General features: G+C 48.6%; 1 protein-coding gene across 1 annotated transcript in view; it reads right to left on the bottom strand.

The window, feature by feature from the left end:
• Positions 1–16275, bottom strand: part of Ptk2b (protein tyrosine kinase 2 beta) — a 126804-nt gene that overhangs the window by 5435 nt on the left and 105094 nt on the right. The window contains exons 14-26 of the mRNA XM_059273438.1: positions 16026–16076; positions 15530–15627; positions 14687–14771; positions 14291–14391; positions 13907–14022; positions 12821–12921; positions 12564–12653; positions 11446–11650; positions 8956–9064; positions 7501–7566; positions 5260–5385; positions 301–447; positions 160–195 (exon numbers count right to left, since the gene is read on the bottom strand). Coding sequence (XP_059129421.1) covers positions 160–195; positions 301–447; positions 5260–5385; positions 7501–7566; positions 8956–9064; positions 11446–11650; positions 12564–12653; positions 12821–12921; positions 13907–14022; positions 14291–14391; positions 14687–14771; positions 15530–15627; positions 16026–16076 — 1331 coding nt within the window. The remainder of the gene's footprint in view (positions 1–159; positions 196–300; positions 448–5259; positions 5386–7500; positions 7567–8955; positions 9065–11445; positions 11651–12563; positions 12654–12820; positions 12922–13906; positions 14023–14290; positions 14392–14686; positions 14772–15529; positions 15628–16025; positions 16077–16275) is intronic.

Here is a 16275-nt window from a genome sequence, read left to right as displayed (position 1 = left end):
GCACTGACAATATGAGTCCCATGGGCTTTCAGGTGAAGAGAAGCTTGGGGTCAAACTAAGGGGCAGAGACAGGCAGACCCAGGGGTCTGGCCGAGGGGTCCTGTGTGGATAAGGCTCTTGCAGCCTGTGGCTCTTGACAGGCTTTTCCTGGTCACTTACCACTGTGGACTTGTCATTCATATAAACCATAGGGTCCTGCAGAGGAGACCAAAGCAAAGGACTTAGGATCCAGAGTAGAAAGCATGGAGAACGCATGAGGAGCATCTACCCCACTGGTCAGAAAAGAGGGAAGCCGCTCACCAAGCATCTCTCTTCCTGCCTCAGCCACTGGGAATCTTCCACCATCTGCTTCTGCTGTCTGTCTAAGACCTGCCGCATCTTGATCTTCTCTGCCTCCCAGAGCAGCTGGGCCTCTTCTCGGCTACTGGGCCGGATGAAGTCCTCCTCCTGTGGGGACAACAGCTGCAGTGAGCCCCATTCTTTGGCTTGGACCAGGGAGGAGCTGCTGAAGAGCCGCCGGGGAGCCAAACATTGGCATTGCCTGCTGCTCTTCTCTTGTCTGTTCCTTAAGCCATAGCCACAAATGCAGCCCAGATGTTTTGCTCTGTCTCAGACTCACCCACACACCTGGCTGCAACAGGATGCCAAATCCCAAAGCAGTGGGTTCAAACTGTCACATGATCTGCCCATGACATTTTGTTTTCAACCATCTACCTCTTTTCTTGGCTGGCACTTGTCATGGCTACTGACATTTTAAAGACTCAGAAATACAAAGCTAGCTCCAAACCCTTTGGAACTTGTTTCTACCTAAGCATGCTGGTGGCAGGTCTGGAATCTTCTACAGGCTGTGGGGCTACCTCAAGTTCTGGGGTACAGGACTGTTTGTGCCCATCAGTCATGCACTCTTGGTTAAGGGAACAGCTTGAACGATATAACCAGAGGTTAAAAGAAAGGAGTGCGCTAAGAGACAAGGTGAATAATGAAACTTCCAGAGCATGACTCCACAGACACAAGGTGAATGCTTCTTCCTCTTCACTAGTTCTAACCCCAGTCTTCACTCACCTATGGCACTTTGGACTTACTCTTAGTTTTATTACCCTACATGGGTGTTGATGTTTTCCTATTTTCCCTCAATCTATCCAGGGTACATTTACATAATTATTTTCTCAGTCCCTCTGAACTATTTTGTTTTTTATCTACTGTGAGTGATCGCCTTGGCCTCCTGGGTCTACTGAAGGAAGAAGGTTGTGTGTGTCCTCTTGACTACAAAACCCTTTACCAGTGACAGGGCCCTTTTGTGACACGAACACCAGAGGTTCCTGCTATGGCTTGAATGTGGCCCCCTAGTGTTCACATGTCGGGAACTTGATTTCTAGTACAATGGTGTTGAGAAGTGGGGTGACTTAAAGATCACGGAGGCGCTGAGTTCATGAACAAGTTAATGCCATTAATACATGGATGGGCTAGTTTCCACGGGAGGGGCTCCTGGGAGAAGGTTGAGTTTGCCTCTCTGCTCCCTCTCTGTGCTCCCTCACCACGGGATGTCTTCTGCCAGGTCAGAAAACAGCAGGAAGTCCCTCACTAGAGGTGGCCCTTGATCTTTGAGTTCCCAGTCCCCAAAACAGGAGGTAATAAACTTCTGTATAAATCACCCAGTCTCAGGTATCCTGTTACCAAAGCACATGGTGAATCAACAGTCCCTTCCCTTTGAAGTGGCTGGTTTATAGGTCACTTAAAGAAAATGCTAAAAAAAAAAAGTCATATATACTTTTAACAAGCCACATGTCTACCTGGCCTCTGAAGAGTTCCCCACTAAGCCCTTTAAAACAGGCTTGTTCGTTACAACGTAGCTTTAAAATAGTTATATTGGGGCATGTTGCCCATCACTCCAACAGATTCAATTACCAGTGTTGATTTCTTATGATAGCCATCTAACCCAGCGGTTCTCAACCTGTGGGTCTTGACCCCTCTGGGGAAGGGGGGTCCGAATGACCTTTTCACAGGGGTCACCTAAGACCACTGGAAAACACAGGTGTTTACATTATCATTCATAACAGTAGAAAAATTACAGTTACAAAGTAGCAATGAAAGAATTGTATGGCTGGGTCACCACCACATGAGGAACTATTAAAGGGCTGCAGTGTTAGGAAGGTTGAGAACCATTGTTCTAACCCATTCAGAAATTATCTGTTAAGCAGCTGTGTGGCAGGCATAGAGCCAGATACTGGGAGAACAGGAATTTTAAAAAACCATTATGTTCCTGTTCTCACTGGGTTCAATAAATAATAGATAGAACACATAGTTCATGCCCCTAACATGATGCTGTCTACCATGGTATGATGTGGCCAGAAAGTCCTCACTGGAGCCCTGTGGGTGTCTGCCCATGTTCTTAGCACTCCAAAACTGAGCTAAATAAGCCTCTTCCCAGTGTGAAGTTCCAGCCCTGGGTATGGTTACAGGAGTAGAATATAGACTAAGACACCAACGCTCCAAAAGGAAGGTACAGGGTTTCTCTGTGTAACAGTCCTGGCTGTCCTGGAACTCACTCTGTAGACCAGGCTGGCCTCAGAGTCACAGTTATCCACCTGCCTCTGCTTCCTGAGTGCTGGGATTAAAGATGTGCACCACCACTCTCCAAAGAAGGTAAACATTTTAAAGTTAAAAATGTCTCCAGCTAAATCCAATACCTGTGACTGCTATGGTCTACAGCTATCTCAGGCTTTTAATACATAGCGGGACTTAAGTGTCAAAAGTTCTAAATACAGAGTTAGATCCATAGACTTAGGGAGATTAAATACTGATAGGATGAGTTACTGGAGTCCAAATCTACTATATAGTCTTATAGGTCTTAAAAGAGCCTCACTGGGTATATGCGCTTTATGGCCCAGGCTTAACCTTGGTAGATACTTTAGCAAACACATGCTGGAAGGCTTGTTCTAATGCCTTATAATGACATATTATAGGGTAAAAGGAGAAGCTTTTTGCTTTATTCTTAATGTGTGTAAGTATGTGCACACATATGTGTATGCATGTTGGCATGTGTTGCATGACCATGTGCATGAGGCTGGAGGTGGAGATAGGTATCTCCCTCAATTGTTCTTGAAGCACAGTACCTCTCTTTCAGGTGAGCTGAGAGCTCACTGAAATGAGCTAGTCTACCAAGCCCCCTTGTTCCCAGGATTCTCCATATTCTTAGAGCTGGAATTACAGGTGGGCCACCACACCCATTCAGCACTGAGGTGAGTTTGAGGATCCAAACTCAGCTCCTCCAGTTTGCATGGCAAATGCCTTATCCACTGAGCTATCTCCCCAGCTCCAATAATCCCAATAATAACTTTTAAACCTCTTTACGCTGCAGTTTGGTCGAAATGTACCCTGGGTATTCTTCCTAGGCGACAGACACCTACACTTCTTGGAAGGAATCAGGAACTTGTGTTACAGAACAGTGTTCACGAGTTGTTCTCTGTAATTTGCTTATGGCTCATCATCCTTCCTGCCTCATTTACACCTCCACATAAAACCTTCCTTGTTCTAGCAAAACAGTGCCCTACCCTCCCCCACCCTATAGCTTTTTACCACGCACTCCTGGCTCCTAGTACTGCTGCTTCTTCGTCCGCCCCCTGTATTCCAGTTTTTCCCTGTCCAAATCTTCCCCAGGAGCCAGCCAGGTGAGCCTGCAACCGTGCCTTGAAGGCCCAGCCTCCCATGTCTTCCTTCAGCACCCAGGACAGCACTCTAGTCTACCCTTCAGAACTTCATTATTGAATTGCAATATCCCCAGGGAGGGAGACGGCTACCATCGTGACCGTGGGATGCTCCACAGACTCCCAGATGAGCCATGCTATAGAGGAAATCTTTTTTTTTTTCCTGTCTCTGAATCTTTGTGAAATGCTTTTGGGAGATTCTTGGGAAACCTGTTATCCCTTGTCGGCACACCGCTAGAATGATACTTTCTCATCTATGCCATAAAAAAGAGTTTATACTTGAAACTTTTTTTTTTTTTTAAAAAAAAAAAAACTTATTTAAAGAAATATTCATTATGTTCTTTCAGTCAGAGTTCTCATCTGACAATCACTGCTAATCCCCTGGCACAAAAGACCTGCACAAGCTGTCTTTATGGAACTGAACAGTCCTGGCAGTGACGCTTGGCTTGGGCAAGGGCAGTACCGCCCCTCGCAGGCACTAAACAGCCTCTTTCCAAAAGAACGCCATCTTAAACAAAGCTCTCTGAAACTTAATTAACTCTGAATAAAGGGTCCAGGGCAGGGGTGGGGGGCAGTGAACACTGCCTAAATTATAGCACATGCTTAAAACTGTGGGTTAATTATGGGTAAGCACATACGAAGTCAGAAATTGGTTAAATTAATGTAAGAGAGAAAAACAGAGTGAGTTTGGAGAAAATTGCTTTCATAACAGATCTTACTGCCTGGAATTCTAAATTATGCTCATTTCAAATTTTTACTAAATTAAGAATAAGCAGCACAGAAGCATATCAACGTAATTACCTACGTTTCTCAAAAAGGTATTGTAATCAACATGCATTTTTTTCCACAAAAAGCTTTAGAGTTATGAGTCTGAAATGTACATACATACAGAGCAAGAGCTAAAATGCTAAGTGTTTTGGTCTGTTTCATAACTTAGTAAAATCTATCAGGTGCTCACAGCAATTGACCACAAGGGAGATGGTTGGTGGAGGTGGACATCTGCTCACAAGCAAAGATGCTCTGCACAAAAAAAACCTGACCATCTGGTCCATGAAGCCTTCAGGGCCTCGGCAGTCACTGACGAAGGCCACAGGGGAGCTAGCTAAGTGAGTCAGTATCCACACCAGCCTCTACCCTTCACACAGAAGCACCATTCACAAAAGCAGCGGGGAAAGCCACCATGAAGTCTTTCTCCAGGGAGAGATTTAGCAACCAAAGCAATCAGTCAAGAATGCAGCACAGGGTGGGACCTCCAGGGTCCTGTATTCCTCAGCAGCCCCAGGCCCTGCTACGCTGTGCCCAAAAGCCTCTGCACTGCCTGGAGTACCTGATTCCTAGGACTCAGGAAAGAGAGAGAGTCTGCCATCACTGGCCACAACATCAGTATGGACAAAAGCAGGTCCTGTCCAGCTGATGTGTTTACAAAAGGGAAGAGGGCACAGAAGCCCTCAGTAGCCTGCCTGGCACATGGAAACATGGAGCACTTCCCAAGCCACCTCCCTCCAGCAGCCTCCTCGGCGGCGAGGCTGACACCCAGCATGCAGAGTCCTCTTACCCGCATGCTGTGGCGCTTGAAGACATTGTGCCGGTGGAGAGGTGGGGTGTGCAGCGAGTTAACAGGAGATGGATACTCCATAGGGCTGGTAAGTGTAGGAGAGCTGGCACACAGACCCTCAGGGACCTATTCATGAGAAGCAAAGAAGCACAAGGCACAGGGACAAGGCAAGAGGGTAGACAATTAGCTGCTACGAACAGGAGCACAAAAAAAGGACGCATTTGCACCGTGGGGATGCAGACTTGCTCTACTATGGCAGATAAAGAATGGGATGTGCGATTTTCCTGGCCCCAACAAAGAGATGTGGCAGAGCAACGTGGCCTCTCATCTGTGGCCACTCCTCCTGCACAATGCTCTTTGCATGGGAGGGTGCTCACTGATGACTCATCTCCTGAGACCAGGGGTGGGACCTCATGACCCTTTGGGAAGGGGCTTGTTTCACAGTTGTGATGTAGGTTATGATAAGCCTGCAGATGAATAAATGTGTATGTACACACACACACACACACACACACACACACACACACAGAGTTATCCCTCAGTGTCCCAGGGATGTGTGGTTCCAGGATGCACCGTAGATATGAAATCCCTTACATAAAATGGTATTATATTTGTGTATCTCCAGCTGTCTTCTGATGTATTGTAAAGCACTCTAGATTACTTATGATATTGAATACTATGGAAAGGCTATGTAAGTGGCATACTATCTTGTTTAGGAAATAATGACAAGAAAAATCCGTATTTCATGTAGATTTGGGCTCTGCTTTTTTCTTTTTTTCATTATTTTCCATTATTGGTTAGTTGAATCCACAGGGTCAAAATCCAGAAGTCTGTATGTGTGTATGTGTGTGTGTGCGTGCATGGGTGTGTATATGCATGTATGTATATGTATACTTTGTGTGTCTGGGGTATAATTATTTGATTAAAAATGTATTGTGTGTGCATGTGTATTTGAACTATACATGGAGGTCCTGGATTGATGTCAGGAGTCATCCTTAATCCCTATTCCACCTTATTCACTGAGGTGTGGTCTCTTGGTCAAACCCAGAGCTTGTCTCAACATCCTCCAGTTTGCTCTGGGGACTCCTCATCTCTGCCTTCTAAGGCTGGAATTACAGACAGCCACCGTGCTCACCTGGCGTCTATGTGGATTCTGAGGCCTCAAACTCCAACCTTCATGCTTCCACAGCAAGTGTTTAAACCACAAAGCCATCTCCCCAGTCTGACAATATAACATTTTAAATGTTGTTTTAGCTTTGTGTGTGTGTGTGTGTGTGTGTGTGTGTGTGTGTGTGTGTGTGTGCAGGCTCACATGCATGCCATATAATGATATGGAGGTCAGAGGACAATTTCTGGACATCAGTTTTCTCCTTCCACCACACTGGTTCCAGGGATCAGACTCGGGTGGTCAGGTTTGGCAGGGAGCGCCTTTACCATCTCACCATCTCACCAGCTTACATATCTCTTTTTTTAAAGGCATTATTGTCACCCCCCTACAAGACATTTCCATTCTTGGTTGGGCTTGTTTTTGACACAGGGCCATCTCCCTGACAAGGAAGGCCTGGTTGGGAGACTCACACTTCCTGTGAGGAGCATCAGCAGAGCTAACATTGGTACTGGTTCCTTGGGGTGTTCTGTTTTGACTCCACAGCTCTGTGCTAGGGGATGTCGGGGAAGGAAAGGCAGGAGGCCGGGCCACCTCTCACCCAGATGCAAGAGAGGGACACAGGGCAGGACTACATGAGTCACAGGCTACAGCCTTGGGTAGATTCAAGGCTGGCAATGACGGATGCAGACAGCTTAGATGGGTCCCTGCTCTCTTTTCACTGGCCACCTAGGTCCTGTCCAGAGCCTCTGCATAGAACCTTGGGCAACACTCAAGTCTCGGGGATTGTCATCCATCCCCAGCACCCTAGAATTCCTTCCCAGGAGGCTCTGTTCAGGGTAAGAGGTCAGGGAAGCCAGGGACACAGGAAGGCAGCTGCAGGCAGGCACAGGAAGCAGCAGACACTGCAGATGGCGGGACTGGGCTGCAGGCAGGACTTCTGGAAGAACTGCATTTCTGTCCTTTTGATAGAAGTTGAAATTCTCTCTTGGCTACCAAGAAAGAGCCAACCCAGGCATCTCCACCTCCTAAGCGGGTGTTTGCTGTTGCACCCCAAAGGTGTAGGCATGGCATGTCAGAAAGGACCTTGAGGAGGGATGGAGTCAAACCTCCCCACCTTCTAGTTACACATTTACCTGGAACTGCAGCTTGGGAGCTAGCAGGTTGGTCTGTGGAGGGGGTCTGTACTTGGGCCGGCTGGGCTAGAAAGAGAACACAGAGCTATGTCAGTCTGACTCTCCCCTTCAGCAAAAAGGACACACCAAAGGAACTATCAGGTCAGAGGCAGTTCTGTTTGTTTACAATAGAGAGATGGGAACAAAACTGTCATTGGATCTGTTTTGCAGCCATACCTTGAGCACTGGTTACATGGCTAAAGATGGGAAGGGATGAGAACAACACATGCAAGAGAGACCAGGAGAAAGGGCCTTGAACAAGACTGGGTGTTGCTATAGACTCATCCTCTGTGCCCAGTCCCAAAGACACCTGATTGTATATTGGCATCCTGACTCCCATGTGACAGTATTATGAAGTGCGGTCTTTGAGGAAGAGGTAGAGTTGGGTGAGGTCATCCCATGATGGGATGAGTACCCTGATGAGAACAGCACTGCAGACTAAGAGAGTACCTTTCATTTCCTCTCACCTTCCATGACACGTGAGGACATGGCAAGAAGGAGGCCATCTGAGAGCTAGGAAGGGGCCCCGTGACAATTAATATTGATTGTCAATTTGACAGGTCTAGAATCATCAAAGAGACAAGACTCTGGGTATTTCTGTGAGGGGGTTTCTATATTAAACTAACTGAGAGGAGATTCACTCTAGATATCGGGTCATCATTCTGTGGGCTGGGATCCTGGACCACATAAAAAGGCAAGGCTACCCAGAAGCAGCATTCACCTCTCTGCTTCCTGACTGCAGATGTCATGTGACCCCGGGCGTCCATGCCTTCCCTGCTGTGATGGACTCTACTCTCAAATGCACAGTTCAAATAATCCCTTCCTTCTTTAGGTTGTCTTCATTGGTTGTTTCATCACAGTTTTGAGGAAAACAGCGACCAGAGAACCTCACCAGAGACTACATTTGAGCTTTTCTGGGCTGTGGACTTCCAAGTTTTGGAGACTGTGAGGGATGGATGTCTGCTGTTTAAATCATTCTGCCTGTGGTATTTTGTTTTGTCAGCTCTAGCTAACACAGGCCTGGTTTCTGGGGACCCAACCATGTGATGGTGGGGCAGTACGGTCCTGGATCCTGAGCCTAAGGCTGTCATTTCAGGCATGGACATAGAGACTGAATGTCAGGGGCTCAGGACATTTCCCTTCCTTATCACAGTGGGCACCCGATCTGCCATCCCTAGAAGCACACAGGCTTCCACGGGGAACTAAAGGACAGTTCTTGATCCAGCTTCCCCACGGGCTGTGTGCTGGCCCCAGATTTCTCTTGAGGGGACACCTGTGGATGGTTGGGGTTTGGGTCCAGAACTGAAAGAGGATTGTAGAAAAGCAAGCTCATTGTGCTATGAGTGGGCAGTCGGGCCATGAAGGGAGCTGGCTCTGCTTTGACCGCAGGACTGATGAAGCCCAGACTTGGCTTACCTTGGGCGGGGGTTCTTGAAAGGCAGTGGGCTCCAATATTTTGGGGGGTCTGTAGCGAGCATTCCTTTCCTGCTCTATGGCAATGTCCTTCTCCATCTGATAAATGTCACTGTTGAGGAGTCAGGGCAGATAGAGAGAAACAGGGTCAAAGGGGGCACACTGAAGCCAGTAGAGGCCTGATCAGTAGAGAGCCACCAGATCCCATCTCCACCTGCATGCTCCATGAGAGACTTGGAGACCTCTCTGAGACAGATTAGGATATGGAGGTCATCCTTGCACCAAGGTTTGAGAGGGTTACACAAATAGACAATGGGTAGAAATCCTTAGAGAGCTAGCCCAACAGGTGGCAGAAGCTGGCCACAGAGCAACCTCCCCACCTCCAGCCTTCCTGTACCAGCTATTGGCAACAAGCCCTGTGTACATTTCCAATGTCCCATCTAAGTTCATGAGCCAGGCACAGATTCACCATAACATTGGATATTTTCCCCTTCCCACTCTGTAGCTTGCTGTGAGCTGTAGTGTACTCTCAGCTATAGTGAGGTCTTTCCTTTCTGTCCTAGTGCGATACTTCTCAATCCAGAGACCCTTGGAATCACTGCAGAGTCTTCAAGTCCATGTGTACAAAGGAACACATATCAAGTGCACATTGTCAAGTGCATACCATGTGGTATGTACCTTCAAATTTACACACACACACACACACACACACTCACTGTGAGCATAGCCTACTATGTTTTGTCAGTCAAAAGGATTCTGACAGTTCACTAACATTTTGTACAAGTTCTCAAAGTTTGACACAAGACTGGGGAGTGTTAGTTGGACCCTTTCTTAACCCTGAAGGAAGGACTGCCAGGCTGTGCCTGAAGGAGGCATCTGAGTTCTTTTGGGCTCTGAGTCTCTTCAAGGAGTGGGAATGAGTGTCAACTCAGAGACAGGCAATGACCAAGGCTCCCTGTGGTTCTCAAGACCCCTCCTTTTCCAACCCAGAGCTCTTGTCTTTTCAGACTACATCTTTCAATTACTTTTAATCCTGGAACCTTCTGGCTTCCTAAGTTATCCTTGTGAAGGACAAACAGATGGTGCAGAATTAATTAAAGGGTCACCGAGGGAAGACAGACAGGAGCAGACAGGCATCCTAAGACTGGTTTCGCAGAATGTGTTAGAGACTCCAAGTTACAAACAAATGCAGGGTCATCTTCACCTGGGCATTCTTAGCCTCTCCCTTGGGCTTCCTATCAGACTTCTTTTTTTTTTTTAATGTGATGAGAATGACCTTGAACTCATGACCCTACTGTCTGTACCTTTCAAGCATTGGGATTATAAGCATGAACTGCCTTGTCTTACCTATGGCCTGTTTTCTTACCCCCAAATAAAATCACTAGAGCTGGGAATGTAGTTCAGTGGCAGAATAGTTGCCTAGCACTTGCAAAACCCTGGATTTGATCCAGTACACATACACCTGTATACACACACACATACACACACACATACACACACACACACACACATACACACACAATGTTTGCTATATTATTTACGGTCATTAAGCAAGTCAGATTAAGGCAGAGGTCAGCATATGATGGCCACAGCTAAGCCTGCCCTCCTACCTATTTTTGCCTGGTTTCAAATTAAGAAAGGCTACCACATTTTTTCATGATTGAATTTTTTTTTAAATTTATGGCATGTAAGCATAATGCCAAGTTTGGGTGTATGCAGATGGAATTTTATCAAACACAGCCAGCTTCTTCCTTTACCAGCACTTTGGGCTGCAATGGTAGAGCCAAGGAGTTGCAACAGAGACTTGCATAGACTGTAAAACCCCAAATATTTATTACGTGGGTCCTTAACAGTAGTCTGCTCACCCCCACCCTAAAGGAAACCAAAAGAAGTTGGACCATGTGTGAGTTGTAGGCAGGAAGAAGGAAGTCCTGAACCCCTAAGATAGAAAACATCCCCCACTAGTGACTTCTGGTACCAGAGAAACAGCAGCTAGGCAATGAGAAGGATCCAAGCCTTAGGCCACTGATCCTCAAACAGAATAGACAGGTAACTTCTGGGGCACAGTCTTGATAACAAGTCAAAAGCACCCCCTTTCTTCCATAACTGGGAAGGATTTCAAATGGAAAGAGAGAACAAGAAAGATCGTGGTCGTAAGTAGTCTGCTCCATGAGGCATCTGAGTGAACAAGGCTTCCCCAGGCTGCCCTCATCTCCGAGCTTGCATGTGGCAATGAACTTGGTCTCCACTTTTCTGTCCTCCGACACTATCTGGTACCAATTATACTTCTACTAGAAGGGAGGGCACCTTCCCTGTGATGATCAGAAGGAAGTTCTAATATCAGTTCCGTTTTACCTATCACCACTAGGGGTCAAGTCACCAACTTTAACCTGAACTCTCCTTCTGACAAGGGGGAGCAGGACACCCACTCGCTGCACGGGAATGGAGACCACAGCCACATCCTCTTCCCATAGCGCCCCACAGCATGCTCACCTGAGACTGCACACAAGCTCCGTGAAGCGGGGCCGGTCACTGGGGTCATAGTCCCAGCATCGAGTCATGAGCGTGTAAAGGACAGGTGGACAGAGGTCAGGCTTGGGCAGCCTGTCCCCTTTCTCCAGCACCCCGATAACATCCTTGTTTTCAAGCCAGAAGAAAGGCTGCTTCCCAAAGCTGAGGATCTCCCACACGCACACAGCTGAGAGCAGAGGGAGAAGGCTCAGGGGAGGGACCAACCTGCCCTCCCCAGGGATAGCTTTGGCCACGGGCACTTGGTCCCAGCTGGAGGAGGAGTGTTCTGCTCTGAGGTCTTCCCCACCTCATCTTCCCCACCTTGACTCATCTGAGCCTTAATTTCCTCAGGTGGAAAATGGGAGGAACAAAGATATTTCCCAGAAACAGTTGCAGGGCCATATGTCATATACGGAGTGCTTGGTCCACCCAAGACATTGATAGCCTATACTTATAGTATATGAACCATGGTCTACTCCCTACAACTCTCCCCATGGAGCTACTGGGATTCTGGGGATCCAGAGGAGGGCACATCTGGATTGTCAGAACTTTCTCATGGGGGTGTGGGGAGAGCAAAGCCTCTCCAAATGGAGTTATAAACTTCATACTGACACTTGTTGCCTGTGGGATCTTGGACAAACCCTTGACTCATCTGAGCCTTAATTTCCTCAAGTGGAAAATGGGAGGAACAAAGATATTTCCCAGGAACAGCTGCAGGGCCATATGTCATATACGGAGTGCTGTGTCCATCACACCCAGCCGGGCCCTCTCTCTTCTTATACCTCCTCATCAAAAGAAACCGGCCAGCTGTCTTTGAGGATTCCTTGAAGCCTTTCCCATATAGTCCTTAGTGATAGTAGATGTAGTACATGCTTGTCACAAGAGTCTTTACAAGGGAGACAAGCCCAGTCTGTCCCAACCAGCCTTAGCCTATGTTATTCCACTGTGCTCTCCACTGACTCTCTACCTGTGGGACGTCTCAGTGGCCCTGGGACCTGAGGGGCACATGTAAGACCCTTGCTCCCCGTGCTGGCCTCCTGCCTAGATCATGGGCCCCCCTGAATCACCACTTTCCTGAGCCCCCCTGAATCACCACTCACCGAACATCCAGACGTCACTGGCAGTTGTGAAGCGGCGGAAGTTGATGGACTCAGGGGACATCCATTTGATGGGGAGACGAGTCACAGAGGCTTTGTGTGGACAAGGGGGTTTGTAGGAGTTATTTATAGATGTAAGAGCCGGAATTGTATTCCTGCTCCCCCAAGACCACTGACCTAGGCTGCCTGACCCTCCGCCTTCCTTGCTCTGGGATTTTGAATTCTACAAATTGTACTGATAACTGGCAAGTCCTCCTCACCTTTGTAATAGTCCTCATCCTCAATGTACCGGGAGAGCCCAAAGTCCCCCAGCTTCACACACTCAGGAGAGGCCACCAGAACGTTCCGGACAGCAATATCCCTGAAAGAAGGATTGAAGGCTAGCATGAGGCCTTGGGACTCTGGTACAAGTGAGGAGAACCAGGCATCAGCCTGAAGGAACATTCCAGCAGGCTTCTGCCAGGAAGAGATCATAGCTCCTGAAACTCGCAGGCATCTGGCTCTCCTTGAGGAGTGCCTGTTGGCATGGGCCACCTGCACCCTTAGTGTCACCACCAACCCCAAAAGGCCCACTTGCTTCTCACAGGCGAGGCCACTTCCTGCTGTTTCTGCTACCGAAAAGACGGTTTTAAAACACCCACCTTCAGATAAATAAAGGAAACAACCCTATGACCACAGCGCCTTGGCCCCAGGCCGTGTGCGTCTCACATTTGACCCTCGCACTCTGGACTGTGAGCTTTCCAAAGAAAAGGATCCTTGTTTCTCTTTGTCCTATGTTCTAGAACACGGGCTGATACTGAGCGGGTGCTCCACGGGACTCACTGGACACACGAGGGAATGTTTGTTTGTATCTCCTACATGGCTTTGCCCAGAATCAGGCTCAAAGCTACACAGGCCATGTCAGTGGTGCGGTAAGCACCCCAGCGTGGTCTCCTTGGGGCTCATGTTCTCAAGAGAGCAAGAACAAAGCCTGGTAGAGAGTGGGTTAGAGCCAACTACAGTCACAGTTAAAGTGGCTGGTGGGTCAGGGATATCGGGGAACTAGGATAGGGAGTGACAGACTCTATGATGCTCCCAACACTTCTCTAGCCCACTTTTTCCTAGGTCATGTGTCACCCAGTGGGCGGGGCAAAGGAGATGGAGCTCCAGGCAAGTACAGCCCTCCCCTGCACTTGCCGGAAGACACAAAGCTCCACTGAGACTTCAGACTTTAGACTTCCTCTCAGTACCCTAGGACATTTTTAACTCTCCAGATGAGGAAATGTTTCATGGAGACTACCCGGGTGCTGAATGCTGAGTACTCTTGGTTGCCAGGCACAGACCATGTAGTCCCACACTGTACCTACCTGTGTACACAGTTGATGCTCTCCAGATAGGCCATGGCTTTGCATATCTGTAGAGAGTACAGGACCAGAGTGGGGACCTTCAGGGAGCTTTTGTTTCGTTCCAAGTAGTGGCCCAGCTGCCGGAAGAGAGACATGCCATCAGAATCACTCATTGTGCCCCAGTGTGGCACCAAGGCACCGGGCTACCAATAGCCACTTGACCCCTCCTTCCCTTTAGGGGGCAAATTCAAAGGTGACCATGCGTTTTGGCAATTTCCTAATAATAACAGCTAAATACAGAAGGCAGGAAGCTGTAAAGATCCCTTGCTATAAAATGCCTTCCATCCCCTGCTCAACAGCAGCCCAGCTGTCACCCGGGGCTCCTCATCTGGCCGCTGAGCTCACCTCCCCATAAGGATACAGTTCCATGATGATCCACGTGGGTTCCTCTTCAATGATGCCAATCAGCTTCACTATGTGGGGGTGGTCAAGATTCTTCATAATCACTGCATGGCGGAAAGGGTCAAAGGTCATACAGAAAGTATTTTCCCCCCTCACTGCTGGGGATCAAACATGGCCTCTCGCATACCAGGTAAAAGCTACAAACCCATCCCCAGACACATAAGTATATGCATATAAGCAATTCAGTTTCCTGCCCCAACTGTGAAATATGGGACAAGAGTCCTTTTACAATCAGGAGTGGGGGGTGGGTTCCTGTTATTGTTTATACTCCCTCCTTCCCAGCCCCCTCATCCTTGAGAGCTGGAGCATCTCAGGGGCTCCTCCCCGGGGGACGCCTACCTGCCTCGCTCATGAACTTCTCCTTATTGTCCAGGGTGCAGTCTTTCTTGCAGGTTTTGACGGCCACATTAATTTTTTCTCCTTTCTGCAATAGAAGAGTATGTTCAGGGACTCTCGTGCTTCTCAGGAGAAAGTGTTCCTTCCCTACCCTCAGCACGGCCATCGCAGACTTGGCTACCGCCCTAGGGAAGGCAAATAGAGCGGCCCTTCCATGGCACCTCATCCCTGTCCCCTCCCCTCCCCCGACACCCCATTTTTCTATCTCTTTTCGTGCTCTCCTCCTCTTTCCCTCCCTTCTGGATCATTCTGTGTTAGAACTAGAAAGGTCTTCAGCAACCAGAAAGCTCTTTCCCTGTGTCCAGGTGAGGATACAGTCACATGATCTGCCCAAAGCAAGCAGGCATGCGCAGAACACACAGGGTCTCCTTCTTTGTCTATACTGACGGCTTTCAACCGCACTGCTCTCCTTGGGCTCGGCCTTCTCCAGCCTGCCAAAGTATAACCACTTAGGCAAGGCTCACCCAGGCTTCAGTGACCTGGACACCAATCCTGCTGGATTCACTCAGGACCCACTCTAACTGCACCTTACCCCACTTCTCCTCCTGCACTCTCCCACAAGCCTCAGCGCCCACTGCGTTTCTACCCCTAGGACACTGCTCCCCAGTTCTGGGAATGGATCATTCCCTTCACTCTCTGGGTGCTCCAGAAGTAGTCCTGGGCCATGTGAGTGAGGACCCACTGTGTATCAGTCAGCTGCTACCTGTAACCCAGCTCCTCTCTCACCCTTCAGACAGACAGACAGACAGACAGGTGAGGGGTGCCAGAAAAGAGCCCGGGACTCACGTGATTGGTGTAGACCCCTTCGTAGACCTCCCCGAAGAAGCCTTCACCAAGAATACGGTTAAGAACTACATCTTCACGGGCCACACCGTACTGTGGACCTGCACAGAGGGAGAAAACGGAGGGGTGGGGGTGTCTCAGAATCCTGAGTCCAGTTGGTCTCCCCAGGGAGAACTGAGTATTCAACAGCAAAGATCCAAGGGCTTAGCTGGGAAATGGCATCCGACTTGTTCCCTTGTCTCAGATCCAGGGAGATCTATCACCCTGCTCCTTGGGTCTACGTTCTTAAGGTCCTCACTGAGCTACACAGGCCCACTTAAGGCCAATCTGTATAGAATCTTTCAAACCAAGGGTCCCTCAGGTTTTCTCTGTCAGAGCACATGTAAATGAGAATAAAGGTTCCCCTGAGGTGTCCCAGCAGTCTTCATGATGTCACTTCCTGGGGGCTCGGACTGTGGTCACCATGGTAGGTGGGGTCACAGACTCTTCAAGAACCTACCTCCTGGCCTTCGCAGGGTCTCATCGGGAATCTCTGCATAGATGTCTGATTCTGTAATGACAGAAAGGGGCCCATGGGCCAGGTGTCTTTACTGGACACAGCCAGGAAATAGGCCATGGCTCCTACCTGGAAGCCAGGGCAGTCAAAGGAGTGAGTGAGGGCTGGGTCATGCTGACCAGTCCAGGCTCCTGTACCAGGATTCAAGGAAGCCACATAGGTGGAGATACCTCAGCTTGAGTCCATGCTTACT

Source organism: Peromyscus eremicus, chromosome 9 (genome assembly GCF_949786415.1).
Source record: "Peromyscus eremicus chromosome 9, PerEre_H2_v1, whole genome shotgun sequence".
Classification (NCBI taxonomy): Eukaryota; Metazoa; Chordata; class Mammalia; order Rodentia; family Cricetidae; genus Peromyscus; species Peromyscus eremicus.
The sequence above is the reverse complement of the archived record's forward strand: the minus strand, read 5'-3'. Positions and strand labels throughout refer to the sequence as shown.